The sequence below is a fragment of the Suncus etruscus genome, chromosome 10 (genome assembly GCF_024139225.1).
Source record: "Suncus etruscus isolate mSunEtr1 chromosome 10, mSunEtr1.pri.cur, whole genome shotgun sequence".
NCBI lineage: Eukaryota > Metazoa > Chordata > Mammalia > Eulipotyphla > Soricidae > Suncus > Suncus etruscus.
In genome coordinates this window covers 37,581,292-37,596,299 of record NC_064857.1, presented here as the reverse complement: position 1 = coordinate 37,596,299, position 15,008 = coordinate 37,581,292, and the positions used below count along the sequence as shown (strand labels likewise).

At 43.9% G+C, this 15,008-nt stretch overlaps 2 protein-coding genes across 5 annotated transcripts in view; both read left to right on the top strand.

The window, feature by feature from the left end:
- LOC126020739 (farnesyl pyrophosphate synthase-like) overlaps nucleotides 1-15,008 on the top strand; it is a 340,408-nt gene that overhangs the window by 197,651 nt on the left and 127,749 nt on the right. For 2 of the 4 annotated variants that reach the window (XM_049782293.1, XM_049782294.1), the window contains exon 1: nucleotides 11,955-11,959. The exons of the other annotated variants lie outside the window; for them this stretch is intronic. The gene's annotated coding sequence lies outside the window, so the exon portion shown is untranslated. Of the gene's footprint in view, nucleotides 1-11,954; nucleotides 11,960-15,008 lie in introns of those variants that run through there. 4 annotated transcript variants of the gene reach the window in all.
- Nucleotides 1-15,008, top strand: part of ASH1L (ASH1 like histone lysine methyltransferase) — a 178,512-nt gene that overhangs the window by 156,164 nt on the left and 7,340 nt on the right. The window contains 7 exon segments of the mRNA XM_049782187.1: nucleotides 29-161; nucleotides 4,944-5,192; nucleotides 6,012-6,098; nucleotides 7,720-7,810; nucleotides 8,874-9,012; nucleotides 9,113-9,285; nucleotides 12,871-13,037. Of these exon segments, the coding sequence (XP_049638144.1) occupies nucleotides 29-161; nucleotides 4,944-5,192; nucleotides 6,012-6,098; nucleotides 7,720-7,810; nucleotides 8,874-9,012; nucleotides 9,113-9,285; nucleotides 12,871-13,037 (1,039 nt within the window).

Here is a 15,008-nt window from a genome sequence, read left to right as displayed (position 1 = left end):
GATTAACAGTCTGGCCTTTTTGTTCTAGGAATGCTGATTATTACGAGAAGATTTCTGATCCCCTCGATCTTATGACCATAGAGAAGCAGATCCTCATTGGTTACTATAAGACAGTGGAGGCTTTTGATGCTGACATGCTTAAAGTCTTTCGGAATGCTGAGGTAGTTTTTACTAACTCTAGACATAGATTCCCAGAGTTTGTTCTGAAATCAGAGATAACACTAGGGAAAGGGTGTATTCCTTGCATGCTTGAGGACTCAGTTCAATCCCCAGCCCTGCATATCCTCCAGCATTGTTAGGTCTAATGCTAGAAGTCCCAAACACCACCACTATCAGGTGGCCCTAATAGCTTAGCACCACAGAACTTGGGTTTCAGAATGTTACCAGGTCTAGCTTTGAACTCTATGGTTTGATTAACCGAATTTCACCTAAAGTGTCTCCCAGACCCTCTGAGCACTACTTCGTAACTCCCTTTCAACTTCCTCCTGCCCAAAAATAAGTAATGAAGAGGACTAGAAGTTTAAGCTTTTTATCACCTTTTGTTTGGGGGGAGGCACATCTGGCTGCGTTCAGGGGTTACTCCTGGCACTGTGCTCAGAAATCGCTCCTGGTAGGCTTGGGAGACCATATGGGATGCCAGAGATCAAACCTGCATCTGTCCTGGGTCAACTACAGGCAAGGAAAACACCCTACCACTGTGCTTCCACTCCGGCTCTTACCACATATTAATATTAGCCTTCATATTTCTGATTAAAACAGTTTTTATTCGGTATTTTTAAGATAAAGACTTCTGTATACTAAATATTGTAGAATTTTTGAAGGTTGGTGGTCACACCCAGCAGTGCTCAGGTGTTACTACTGGCTCTATTCTCAGAAATCGCTCCTGGCAGGCTTGGGGGACCATATGGGATGCCAGGATTCGAACCACCATCTTTCTGAATGCAAGCGCCCTACATACATGCTATTTCTCCGGCCCCTGAATATTGTAGGATCTTGTATAATAAAGTTAGTGATATGACTGAGTGAAAGTTCAAATTGTACTTTCAGAAAAGACTTTTCTTATTATAAAAAATTTATTATTAAGGTTCCAGAGAGATGGTACACAATGAGTAAAGCACTTGCCTTGCACTCAGCCAATCTGGTTTCAGTGTTTGGCATTCATATTCTCCTGAGCCTGCCAAGAATGACCCGAGTTCAAAGTCATAAGTAACCCCTTATTAGCATTGCCAGAAGAGACACAAAACCACGGGACCAGTGCAATAGAACAGAGGATAGGGCACTTACCTTGCATGCTGTCAACTCAGTTTTTGTTTCTACCACCCCATATAGTTTCCTGAGCATTGTCAGGTGTTGCCCAAAAAAAACAAAACTAGGGGCCTGAGTGATAGCACAGCGGCAAGGTGTATGCCTTGCACGCAGCCGACCTGGGATGGACTCAGGTTCAATTTATTTATTTATTTTTTGGTTTTTGGGTAACACCCAGCAGTGCTCAGGGGTTATTCCTGGCTCCAGGCTCAGAAATTGCTCCTGGCAGGCACAAGGGACCATATGGGGCGCCGGGATTCGAACCGATGACCTCCTGCATGAAAGGCAAACGCCTTACCTCCATGCTATCTCTCCGGCCCCCTCAGGTTCAATTCTTGACATCCCATCTGGTCTCCTGAGCCTGCCAGGAGCGATTTCTTTTTTTTTTTTTTTTTTTTTGGGTTTTTTTTGGGGGGGAGGTTTGGTTTTTTGGGCCACACCCACTTGATGCTTAGGAGTTACTCCTGGCTAAGTGCTCAGAAATTGCCCCAGGCTTGAGGGGACCATATGGGACGCCCGGTCACGATCTTTCCTTGGCTAGCGCTTGCAAGGCAGACACCTTACCTCTAGCGCCACCTCGCCAGCCCCCAGGAGCGATTTCTAAATGAAGAGCCAGGAGTAATCCCTGAGTGCTGCCGTGTGTGCCCCCCCCCCATAATAACAAAACTAAAACCAAAAAATTTAGTATTGTCTCATAAGCCAATAATTTACATTTAAAGTATACCAATAGATTATACAAAAGGTGAAATTCAGGGCCGAAGATATAGCATGGAGGTAAGGCATTTGCCATGCATGCAGAAGGATGGTGGTTCAAATCCCTGCATCCCATATGGTCCCCCAAGCCTGCCAGGAGCGATTTCTGAACATAGAGCCAGGAGTAACCCCTGAGTGCAGCCGGGTGTGACCAAAAATAAATAAATAGGTGAAATTCATTGGGCATAGATGGCCTTGAAACACTTAAAAGTCAAAAACACGGGGGCCGAAAAGATTGCACAGTGGTAGAGCGTTTGTCTTGCAAGTAGCCGATTCAGGACAGATAGTGATTCAAATCCTGGCATCCCATACAGTCCCTGTGCCTGCCAGGAGCAATTTTCCAGGGATGACTCAAAAACCAAAAATAAAGTAAAGAACAGTGGATTAGAGGCCAGAGAAATAATACAGGAGACAAGGCATTTGCCCTGAATGCTGCTAACCTGGGTTTGATCCCCCCAACAGTCCATTTGGTCTCCTAAGCATGCTGAGAGTAATTTCACAAGACATGAGAGGAAACAGATATAAGGGAAGAGTTAGTAAAAAACTATGTAGAGGAAAGGTCAATGTAATCAAGAATTATAACATATCTATTAAAACCACACTTCAATATCTATTTAAAACCTATAGCCATGTCCCCATATGGTAAAGGAAAAAAAAAATGACTAGCATGCTTCTCTCCAATATTATTCTTCTGGGTGTCTAGGAGTAAACTCTGAGCACTATCAGGTCTGACCACACACACTAAAAACGGGGGGAGGGATGGGAGAGATAGCATGGAGATAAAGCGTTTATTTGCCTTGCATGTGAAAGGTCAGTAGGTGGAATCCTGGCATCCCATATAGTCTTCTGAGCATGGGGCCAGGAGTAACCACTGCATGTGGCCAGGTGTGACCCAAAAACCAAAAAAAGAAAAAGAAAACAGCGATTATATATTTGGGGGACCAGACCTGGGGTAGTGCTTAGGGGTTACTCTTACCTCTGCACTCAGAAATCACTTCTGGAGTTTAGAGAGATAGCATGGAGGTAGGGTGTTTGCCTTGCATGCAGAAGGACGGTGGTTCAAATCCCGGCATCCCATATGGTCCCTGAGCCTGCCAGGAGCGATTTCTGTGCATAGAGCCAGGAATAGCCCAAGTGCTCCTTGATGTGACCCAAAAGCCAAAAATAAAATAACCACTTCTGGCAGGCTTGGGGGACTATAGGGAAAGCTGGGTATCAAACCCAGGTTGGCCTTGTGCAAGGAAAACACCCTACCAGCTGTGCTATTTCTCCAGCTCCTCATGAGCAATTTTTTTTGTTTGTTTGTTTTTCAGGCCACACCCGTTTGATGCTCAGGGGTTACTCCTGGCTAAGCGCTCAGAAATCGCCCTTGGCTTGGGGGGACCAAATGGGATGCCGGGGGATCGAACCACGGTCCTTCCTTGACTAGCGCTTGCAAGGCAGATACCTTACCTCTAGCGCCACCTCTCCGGCCCCTCATGAGCAATTTCTGAGCTCAAAGCAAGGAGTAATCCCTGAGTACCACCAGGTGTGGCCCCAAAACAAAAATAGCATAGATGGTAGGGCTTTTGCCTTGCATGCGGCTGACCCAGGTTCTATTCCTAGCATCCCATATGGTCCCCGGAGCCTGCCAAGAGTGAATTTTGATGCAGAGCCAGGAGTAACTTCTGATTGCCTCTAGTGTGACCCAAAACCCAAAAAAATTTTTTAAAAAAATTTTAAAAGAAAAAAAAAAAGTCACCATGCAAGCACTATATTTTTGTTTCAGAACCATGCCCAAGCGGTATACAGAGTTACTCTGTAATCCATCTCTGTGGTGGAGGGATGGAATAATATTCTTCTGCATGCAAAGCATTTATTGCAGCCACTGAAAGAGAGTCACAAGCTATATATAATTCTTTCATCCAGTTTGGTTGCTCAGCACACCATACTTGATGCTATTAAACATAAAAGATGGGTGACCCGGAGCAGTGGTGCTAGAGGTAAGGCCTTGCATGCGCTAACCTAGGACGGACCAGAATTCAATCCTTCAGCGTCCCATATGGTCCCCCCCAAGCCAGAAGCAATTTTTGTGCATTGCCAGAATTAACCCCTGAGCTACTGGGGTAGCCCAAAAACAAAAACAAAAAAAAAGATGAAGGTGGCCGGAGTGATAGCATAGTAATAGGGTATTTGCTTGCACACAGACAACCCAGGTGAGTCCCAGGTTGGATCCTCTGCATCCTATATGGTCCCCTGAGCCTGCCAAGAGCAATTTCTGAGCTCAGAGCCAGAAGGAAACCTGAGCACTGCTGGGTGTGGCTCCCAAAAAAAAAATCAAAGGAGGGGCAGAGCAATAGCACAGCAGTACGGCGTTTGCCTTGAATGCAGCCGACCGGGTTCAGTCCCCAGCATCCCATAACCCCAAATGGTCCTCCCAAGCTTACCAGAAGAAACTTCTGAGAACAAAGCCAGGAGTAGCCCCTGAGTACTGCCAGGTGTGGCATCAAAACCAAAAAAAAAAAAAAAATCAAAACAAGGAAGGGCAAAAAGATAGTGCAATAGGGCACTTGCCTTGTACTCAGCCAACCTGGGCTCAGTTTCCACCATCCCATATAGTCCCATACATAGAGTTTTTGGTATAACCCAAAAACAATGTGGGGCTTTAGAGATACAGCGTGTAAGGTGTAAGGTTTGCATGTGACCAACCCTAGTTAATACCCAGAACTGTGTATATGCACAGCACCAAGGGACTATCCTGAGCACAGAGCCAGAAAAAGTCTTTGAACACCTCTAGTTGTGGCAAAAACAAAATCAAGATATATAGTAAATTTCTGGTACCATGTCAGGTATGTTTTTAAAACCCTATTCAGAGAACAGAGTCTGATGTTTTTCATTTCTGTTAGAAATACTATGGGCGTAAATCACCTATTGGGAGAGATGTTTGCCGCCTCCGAAAGGCCTATTACAATGCACGACATGAGGCATCAGCCCAGATTGATGAGATAGTGGGAGAGACGGCCAGTGAGGCAGATAGCAGTGAGACTTCCATCTCTGAGAAGGAGAATGGGCATGAGAAAGATGATGACGTCATCCGTTGTATCTGTGGCCTCTACAAGGATGAAGGCCTCATGATCCAGTGTGACAAGTGCATGGTGAGTGTCAGGTGAAACCAGCCTCACCCTGATAAATATGGGAGCCAAATTCCAGGTGCTTTGTGCCTCTGTGATATAGTGGTTGGGATTTTGTGCATTTACCTTTAGCTTGGTTTCTGTTATTCCCTCACCAATCACGATTTTTATTTTATCCTTTACTTACTGTTATTTTCTTTCTGCTCGGTTTCTACTGTACACTTAGCACATACTATGATCCCCAAAAATGATAGTATTTAGGACAGTGCTTTTACCTGGAAAAGCAAAAGACATGATATTAATATAGATGATGTGCAATAGAAAGAACTCTTGATGGAATCAAGCTTGAATTTTCCCCTTTTTATTTTTGGTTTTTGGGTCACACCCGGCAGCACTCAGGGGTTACTCTTGGCTCTGTGCTCAGAAATCACTCCTGGCAGGCACGAGAGACCATATGGGATGCTGGGATTTGAACCATCGTCAGTCCTGGGTTGACCACTTGCATGGCAAACACCCTACCACTGTGCTATCTCTCCAGCCCCAGGAATCAAGCTTGAATTTGTTCTCTCTGATATCACTACCTTATAGAATTGTTAGGCGAGTTTATAGTTCAAGTTAATCGAAGCATTTGTGTAAAGGTTTTACAGTAGTCTTATCAACTTGTTCGTTTACATATACTTTTTCTTTCATGCCCCCAGAATTTGGTTTCTTTCCATTTATCCTCTAGTTCCGGTTCAAGTTTTCCCTGTCCTAGTGATATTTTTTTGGTATTGTTAGCCCTAGGACTTCTCTCACTAAGTCTCAGTCTTTCTCCTCTTCCCACCTTCCTTTCATCTTCTTCAGGTGTGGCAACACTGTGACTGTATGGGAGTGAACTCGGATGTGGAACACTACCTTTGTGAACAGTGTGACCCGAGACCTGTGGACAGAGTAAGCAGCCATCTAATGACACACTGATTTAAAAGTGATACACATGACATCTCTCACCATAGGGCACAAAACCCTGAGGTGCTAGAGGAACCCCGGGGTTCCTGCATGCAAACCATATACTCCCATCTTTTTTTACTCTCTCCAAACCAAGATACTATCCTTTATCCCCAAAAGAAAAAAAGGCTTATAAAGTCCTGAACTTACTCTGTTAATTATTGATGTCAAGTGGTGTTAAAGGGAAAAGACTGCACACTGGAACTGATGGAATCTTCTGTGCATCTACTTTCTTCCCCTTTCACTTACCTTCATTGCTTTTGTTACTGTGATAAACAGAGTCACATGCTGAGTGCAGTGTCCTGGAGTACTCTGTTTTGATACTTTAGTGCTATCAGAATTCAAGGTTTTGGGGCCAGAGAGAATGCACAGCAGTAGGGCATTTGCCTTGCATGCAGCCAACCCAGGTTCTATCCCTGGCATCCCATATGGTCCCCTAAGCCTGCCGGGAGTGATAATTCTGAGTGCAGGGCCAGGAGAAATAACCCCTGAGTGGCTCCAGGTATAGTCCAAAAACAAAAAACCAGAATTCAAGGTTTAAAGAAGCAAGGTAGATACTCTACCAACAAAGCTCCAGGACCCCAATCTTAAGCCTGCTTTCTAGGAGACACAGTGTGTGGGTATCTTGTTAAATGGGTAGGTAGATTTGACTTTTCCACATTGATGTATGAAATATTAAGCAAGTCACCTCAGGTTATTCCTGACTCTGCACTTAGAACTTAACTCCTAGCAGGCTCGGGGTACCATATGGGATGCCAGAGATTGAACTCAGGAAAATGCCCTACGCACTGTGCTATCACCCCAGCCCCAATAGTCAATAGTATTTACCTTTGGTACTTTGTCATTTTGAGCATGTGGTTTTTTTTCCAAGGGATGTATTTTCAAGTCTCTGGCTTCCTTGATCCTTTAATTATAAATTCTAGTAGTTGGGGCCAGAGAGATAACAAAGCAGTAGGGTGTTTGCCTTGCATGCAGCCGATTCAGAACGGACGGGTGGTTCGAGTCACAGTATTCCATATGGTACTCCGTACCTGCCAGGAGCAATTCTGAGCATAGAAACCCGAGTGTCACTCAGGTTGGTGACTCAGAAGCCCCAAAAAACACAATTTTCTGGTAGTTTTCCCCCTAATCTTTGCAACAGTTCACCTTTCACACATTTTTAGGTACACCACCTGGTACAATTTAGTGTTTCCATAAACTATAGTTTGAGATACTTTTTTGTTTTTCCCTTCGTTTTCTGTTTTGGGGGCATGCCTTGGTGACGCTCCTGGGAGTTAACTCCTGGCTATGCGCTCAGAAAATCTTGCTCCTGGCTAGGGGAACCATATGGGACGCCAGGCATTGAACTTAGGTCCATCCTGAGTCAGTCACGTTCAAGGTAAACGCCCAACCACTGTTTATCGCTCCGGCCCCTAGTTAGAGATATTTAATCTGTTAGTTTTTGTTCTCAACTTTTCCTTTTTCAAGTTTCACCACTTTACATATTTCCATTCTTTTCTTCAACAGTAGACCAGAATTTATTTGTAGTAGTCACCACCCTTACACATTGACTTTTTGCTCTTACCAGGAAGTTCCCATGATCCCTCGGCCCCACTATGCCCAACCTGGCTGCGTCTACTTTATCTGTTTACTTCGAGATGACTTACTGCTACGTCAAGGTACGTGCACGGAATTGGCTCTGCTTATCAAAGCTTATCAATCACTCAATACGATCTTTATTGACTCTGGGAAAGAGGTTTTAGTCCTTGAGCTTACATATTCTCATCCACCAAATAAAGCCCATTTCAAGATAGCAGGATATCATAAAATCTATTAAGACTAAGAACAATAAATAGGAAATTCCAAAGAGTTGTTAAGGGTTTTTAAATATTTTGGGGGATTTTTAGTTTTTATTTTTTGGGGGGCCATACATGGCTGTATTCAGTATTCAGGAGTTACTACTGGCTCTTCACTCAGGAATAGTTCCTGATGAACTTGGATGGGGGGGACTGAATGGACAGACACCTTTAATGCTGCACTATCATCATTCTTGCTTTTTTTTTGTTTGGTTTTTGGGTTACACCCGGCAGCGCTCAGGGGTTACTTCTGCTGGCTATATGCTCAGAAATCGTTCCTGACAAGCTCAGGGAACCATATGGGATGCCAGGATTCGAACCACCGTCCTTCTGCATGCAAGACAAACACCCTACCTCCATGCTATCTCTCTAGCCCCTCGCCTGATTCTTTTTTTTTTTTTTTTTTTTTTTTTTTTTTTTGCTTTTTGGGGACCACACCCGGTGATGCTCAGGGTTTACTCCTGGCCACGAGCTTAGAAATTGTTCCTGGTTTGGAGGACCATATGGGATGCCGGGGGATTGAACCATGGTCCATCCTAGGTTAGCATGTGCAAGGCAAACTCTACGGCTTGTGCCACCGCCCCAGCCCCTTGCCCTGGTTCATTTTGGTTTTTGATTTTTGGATCACACCTGGCTGCGCTCAGGGGTTACTCCTGTCTCTACACTCCGAAATCACTCCTGGCAGGCACGGGGGACCATATGAGGTGTCAGGATTTGAACCACCATCCTTCTGCATGCAAGGCAAATGCCCTACCTCCATGCAATCACTCTGGCCCCTCGCCCTGGTTCTTGAAGGTTTTCAATTTTGTGTAATCCTTAGACCAGGCCCGTGACTGTCAGAATTTTTGCAGAGATCATTGTAACATCTTTGTTCATTCCTACCTAGGGGATTGTGTTTATCTGATGAGAGATAGTCGGCGAACCCCAGATGGCCACCCAGTCCGTCAGTCCTATCGGTTGCTATCTCACATTAATCGTGATAAACTTGACATCTTCCGCATTGAGAAACTTTGGAAGAATGAGAAGTATGTGTTTAGATTTCTATTTCAGCTGCATCTTAACACATAGCCAGATGTTTTCTAGGACCTTGCTACTCAACTAAATTCTACCTTTCTTTTTTTTAAGAGAAGAACGGTTTGCCTTTGGTCACCATTATTTCCGACCCCATGAAACCCACCATTCTCCATCCCGCCGCTTCTATCACAATGAACTATTTCGAGTGCCACTCTATGAAATCATTCCTTTAGAAGCTGTAGTGGGAACCTGCTGTGTATTAGACCTTTATACATATTGTAAAGGTAAGTGAATCTGGGCTGCTAAAAGAAATACTAGTAATTGCCTACTCCTTTATTGTCTGGTAAAAGACTGTCTAAACCTAGTTATCAGGTTTCAAAAAACTGCACAATATTTCTTACTACTTTTACCCAGTGTTGGTAATCAATATTCTCTCCCTTTTTTGGGGGTAGACATTTGCTTTTGGACCAAACCCAGCATTGCTAAGGGGTCAGTCACCCTAGCAAGGAATTACTCCTGGCTGGCTTGGTAGTGGGAAGACCATATAGGATGCTGGGGATCAAATTAGGATTAGCTGTGTGCAAGGTAAATTCTGTGCCTGCTATACTATCACTCTAGTCCCTCAATTTTCTTCTTTATATGTTTGTTTTGTTCTTGGGGCCCAGGCTTGGCAGTACTCGGGCAATTCCCAGCTATGTGCATGGTGTCACTCCTGGCAGTGCTAGTGGAGCATGCGTTGCTTAATATTAGATTAATGCCCCCTTGCCTGCAAAGCATTCCTTCAACCTATTGGGCCACTTCTCCTTGGATCCTTTCTCCCTTTTATATTTTGTTTTGGGACCACACCTGTCAGTACTCAGGGCTTACTCCTGGCCCTGCATTCAGAGGTTATTTCTAATGGGGCTCAAGAGACTATCTGGGATGCTAGAGAATGAACCTGGTTCAAACACATGCAAACAAGTACCCTATTTGCTATACTTTCTCATTAACTCCTTTTGTTTTTTTGTTTTTTTCAAATTAATTTAAAATTACTTACACACTGTTAGTATTTGTGAGAAGATCTATTCTTTCATCCACCTTTTCTAAATTTCTTTTTTTTTTTTTTTTTTTTGTTTTTTTTTTGTTTTTTTTTTGTTTTTGGGCCACACCCAGTAACGCTCAGGAGTTACTCCTGGCTATGCGCTCAGAAGTTGCTCCTGGCTTGGGGGACCATATGGGACACCGGGGGATCGAACTGCGGTCCGTCCTAGGCTAGCGCTGGCAAGGCAGGCACCTTACCTTTAGCGCCACCGCCCAGCCCCTCTAAAATTCTTAAAGCCGTCATTAACTCTGTTAATGTTAAACACACAATAGTTTTTATAGGCTTCATGGAGTCAAGTGATGTGGTTTCGGATTCCTGCTCCACTACTTTTTACTTTTGTGCCCTTGGGCAATTTGCTTAATTAAAAAATAGGGATTAGGGGGCCGGGCGGTGGCGCTAAAGGTAAGGTGCCTGCCTTGCCTGCGCTAGCCTTGGACGGATCGCGGTTCGATCCCCGGTGTCCCATATGGTCCCCCAAGCCAGGAGCAACTTCTGAGCACATAGCCAGGAGTAACCCCTGAGCATTACCGGGTGTGGCCCAAAAATCAAAAAAAAAAAAAAAAAAAAAATAGGGATTAGTATCTGATCTAAAACATTTTCTAAAGATTAAAATAATTATGAAAACACAGCCTATTTTATGACTCATAGTATGAGCTTCATGCATGAAGCAGAGTCCAATGTTTAATCTTTTTTCTCTTAGTATCATAGTAAAATAGTCCAGAATTGCATGCAGTGCCATTTGGAGTCCCATGATGATAATGACTCGTTTGACTCCCAGTTATAAAATAATACGTTGTAGGGGACCGGAGAGATAACATGGAGGTAAGGCGTTTGCCTTCCATGCAGGAGGTCATCGATTCGAATCCTGGCGTCCCATAGGGTCCCCCGTGCCTGCCAGGAGCAATTTCTGAGCCTGGAGCTAGGAATAACCCCTGAGAACTGCTGGGTGTGACCCAAAAACTACAAAAAATAAAACCCAAAAAACCATATATATATATATATATACGTTGTAAGTCTGACTTTCCTCATTTATAGTGTCATCCTTTCCAAGTAGCTTCCCCATAACTGGTTGCTTTTTTTATATGTGTGTTTTGGGTCACACCCTGAGGCACTCAGCGTTTACAATCCCTGGCTCTGCCCTGGCATAGAGAAGGGACCCCTCTGACAGTGATAGTTGAAACTTATCCCCTCCCATTAACAATAGTACAAAACATGGTGTCTAAAAAGAAAAAATGAATAGAGAGAAGTTAAATGCCTGCCCTAGGGACATTGATGGTAGGATGTGTTAATGGTAAAGAATAGTTTATATTGTAAGTCTAAAATGTAATCATGAGCAGCTTTGTAATCATGATGTTTAAATAGAAGGGGAAAATAAAATAATAAGTTGTTCCTGGTTGGGTTAGCCTTGTGCAAGACAAATGTCCTACCCAATGTACTATCGCTCTGGCCTCCCCTCTCCCCATAACTAGTTTTTTGTTTTTGGGTCATACCTGGCAGGCTCAGGGGACCATATGGAATGCCGGGATTCAAACCACCATCTGTCTGCATGCAAGGCCCTACTGCTGTACTCTCTCTTCGGCCCCCCATGACTGTCCTCATAATGTTCATTCACGAGACTAGGAGGAGAGATTGTACAAGATTTAAGGTTCTTGCAGACAACTGACCCCAGTTCAGTCTTTTTGTTGTTTTGGTTTGGTTTTATTTTGGGGGCCACACTCAGCCTGGCTCTGCCCTCAAAAATCCCAACTAGCATGCTAGGGAGATCATATGGGATGCGGGGAATCAAACCCAGGTCCAACCCATGTCAGCCGTGTGCAAGGCAAACACCCTACTGCTGTGCTATCTCTTTGGCCCCCAAGTTCAATATTTAGCACCACATTTTTTATTTTGTTTTTTTTGACTTGGGGCTATAACCAGTGTGCTTGGGTTACTCTTGACTGTGCTCAGGATTTACTTCCTAATGCCAGTGCTTGGGGAACCATATGGGATGCCAAAAATCTAACATGGGTCAGCTGTATGTATGGCACGTGCCCATACCTGCTGTACTATCTCCAGCCTCTCTAGCACCATATATTGTTCCCCAAAAGCACCTCCAGGTGAGTACAGCCAAGTAATCCAAATCTCATCACCACCCATCTGACCAAAATTGTTAGTTTTATTTTATCTCTCCTAATCCAAAACTAATTTTTTAATGTTTCTTCAAGTTCCCTATAGTATTCCATGAAATAATAAATGCTTAAATAATAAAAAAAAATAATAAAAAGCTTACAGTATACCTCCTGTTATTAGATTTCCTTTCTTCTCTTTTTGACAGTCATGTCCAGGAATACTTTCTTTTATTTTTGGGGTGGTGTTGGGGGAGTGGGTGCCACATCAGTGATGCTCAAGGGCTACCAGGGCTGTGCCCAGCAGTGTTTTAAGGGACTATGTATTGTCAAGAGGTCAAAACTAGGGCCCAGAAAGATAGCATGGAGGTAGGGTGTTTGCCTTGCATGCAGAAGGACGGTGGTTTAAATCCCGGCATCCCATATGGTCCCCCGAGCCTGCCAAGAGTGATTTCTGAGCATAGAGCCAGAAATAAAACCAAAAAAAAAAAAAAAAAAGGTCATAGCTAAAACTCGACCCCCACAGACTCTTCCTCCTATCATCTCTAAATGTTTTTGTGTTCTACCTTTCAAAATAGCCAACTTAGAGATCTGCAGCTCTTTAAATTTTGGTATGATGATCTCTTGCCAACTTGAGTGTTGAAGGAAAATAGAGACTTCTTTAACAGTGTTTGAATTCATAGGGAGACCCAAAGGAGTGAAGGAGCAAGATGTGTACATCTGTGATTATCGACTTGACAAGTCAGCACATTTGTTTTACAAGATCCACCGGAACCGCTATCCTGTCTGCACCAAACCCTATGCCTTCGATCATTTTCCTAAGAAACTCACTCCCAAGAGAGATTTCTCCGTAAGTCTCTTTACTTGCCTACCTATGTGTTAGGGCAACCTTGTTCATGCCTGGAATTCATAGTGGTTCTGTAGCTTATTTCCTTCCCAAATGAAATATCTATGTATTTATAGAGTGCAGGAACAACATATATTTTTCTGCATTTCCTAGCATGGACTGTGGCTTGGGAAATTGTGTTAGATTTTCCTCTTTGGGCTTTTACTTCTTATTTTTTCATTTTTTGTTTTTTGTTTGTTTTTGTTTTGTTTTTGGGTTATACCCGGCCAGGAATGATTACTGAGTATAGAGTCAGGAGTACCCCTAAGCACCACTGACATGGCCCAAAAATCAAAATAATAATAAAAATTATAAGATATTGGGGCTGGAAAGACAGCATGGAGGTCGGGCATTTTCCTTGCATGCAGAAGGACGGTGGTTTGAATCCCGGCATCCCATATGGTCCCCCGAGTCTACCAGGAGCGATTTCTGAGCGTAGAGCCAGGAGTAACCCCAGCGCTGCCGGGTATAACCCAAAAATAAACAAAAAATATTATAAGATATCACCATTAGGGCTGGAGAGATAGCATGGAGGTAAGGAATTTGCCTTTCATGCAGAAGGTTATTGGTTCAAATCCTGGCATCCCATATGGTTCCCCGAGCCTGCCAGGAGTGATTTCTGAGCTTGGAGCCAGGAATAACCCCTGAGCACTGCTGGGTGTGACCCAAAGACAAAAAAAAAAAAAAAAAAGAGAGATATCACCATTATATGAAATTTTAAAAGTGCTAAAGAATTAAGGGGCCGGGCGGTGGCGCTAAAGGTAAGGTGCCTGCCTTACCTGCGCTAGCCTAGGACGGACCGCGGTTCGATCCCCCGGCGTCCCATATGGTCCCCCAAGCCAGGAGCAACTTCTGAGCGCATAGCCAGGAGTAACCCCTGAGCGTCACCGGGTGTGGCCCAAAAACCAAAAAAAAAAAAAAAAAAAAAATTAAGAAAAAGTTGTCATATCATTTCATTACATAGAAAACAACCACTTAATGTTTTTGAACTTAGTTTGGTTTGGCTTTATTTGTTTGTTTGTTTGTTTTGGGGGTCACACCCAGCAGTGCCAGGGGTTACTCCTGGCTCTGTGCTCAGAAATCGGTCCTGGCAGGCACAAGGGACCATATGAGATGCCAGGTTTTGAACCCACCATCCGTCCTATTCAGCTGCATGCAAGGCAAATGCCCTACTGCTGTGCTATCTCTGTAGCCCCCCCCCCCCCTGGTTTGCCTTTTCGGAGACTTTAGTTACTTGTTTTGGAGGGAGAAGGAAGCCATACAAGTGATGTTCAGGGGTTATTCTTGGCTCTGTACTCAGGAATTACTCCTGTGGTGCTCCGGGAACCATACAAGATGCTATGGATCAAAACAGGGTTGACCACTTGTAAGGCAAATACATTACCTACTATACATAGATTGCTCCTGTCCCAATGTTTTTTTAATCTTTTATCTTTAAAAAGAAATTTTATTATACATATCCAATTATTTTGTATCTTCTGCCCATAAAGCTTTGGATCTTTCATCCATCTCATGCAATAACAAAACTAGACTGAACTCCTGTGTTTTTGTTTGGGGTACACACCCAGTGGTGTTCAGGGGTTACTCCTGGCTCTATGCTCACTCAGAAATCGCTCCTGGCAGGCTAGGGAGACCATATGGGATGCCTGGTATCGAATCCAGGTCAGCCATGTGCAAGGCAAATGTTCCACCCGCTGTGCTATTGCTCCAAACCCATGAGCTCATTGTCTTTGAGTCTTCTTTTAGATTAGAAGGACTTTCAGTGGTTAGCTTTGTCACTTTGCAATGACAACTATGGGCCAGATCAGTAGTAGGCTGGGTAGGATGCTTGTGCCAATCAGGTTTGATCCCTAGCACTTCATATGGTTATTTCAGGCCTGCCAGAAGTGATCCCTGAACACAGAGCCAGGGGAAAACCCTGAGCATCACCAGATG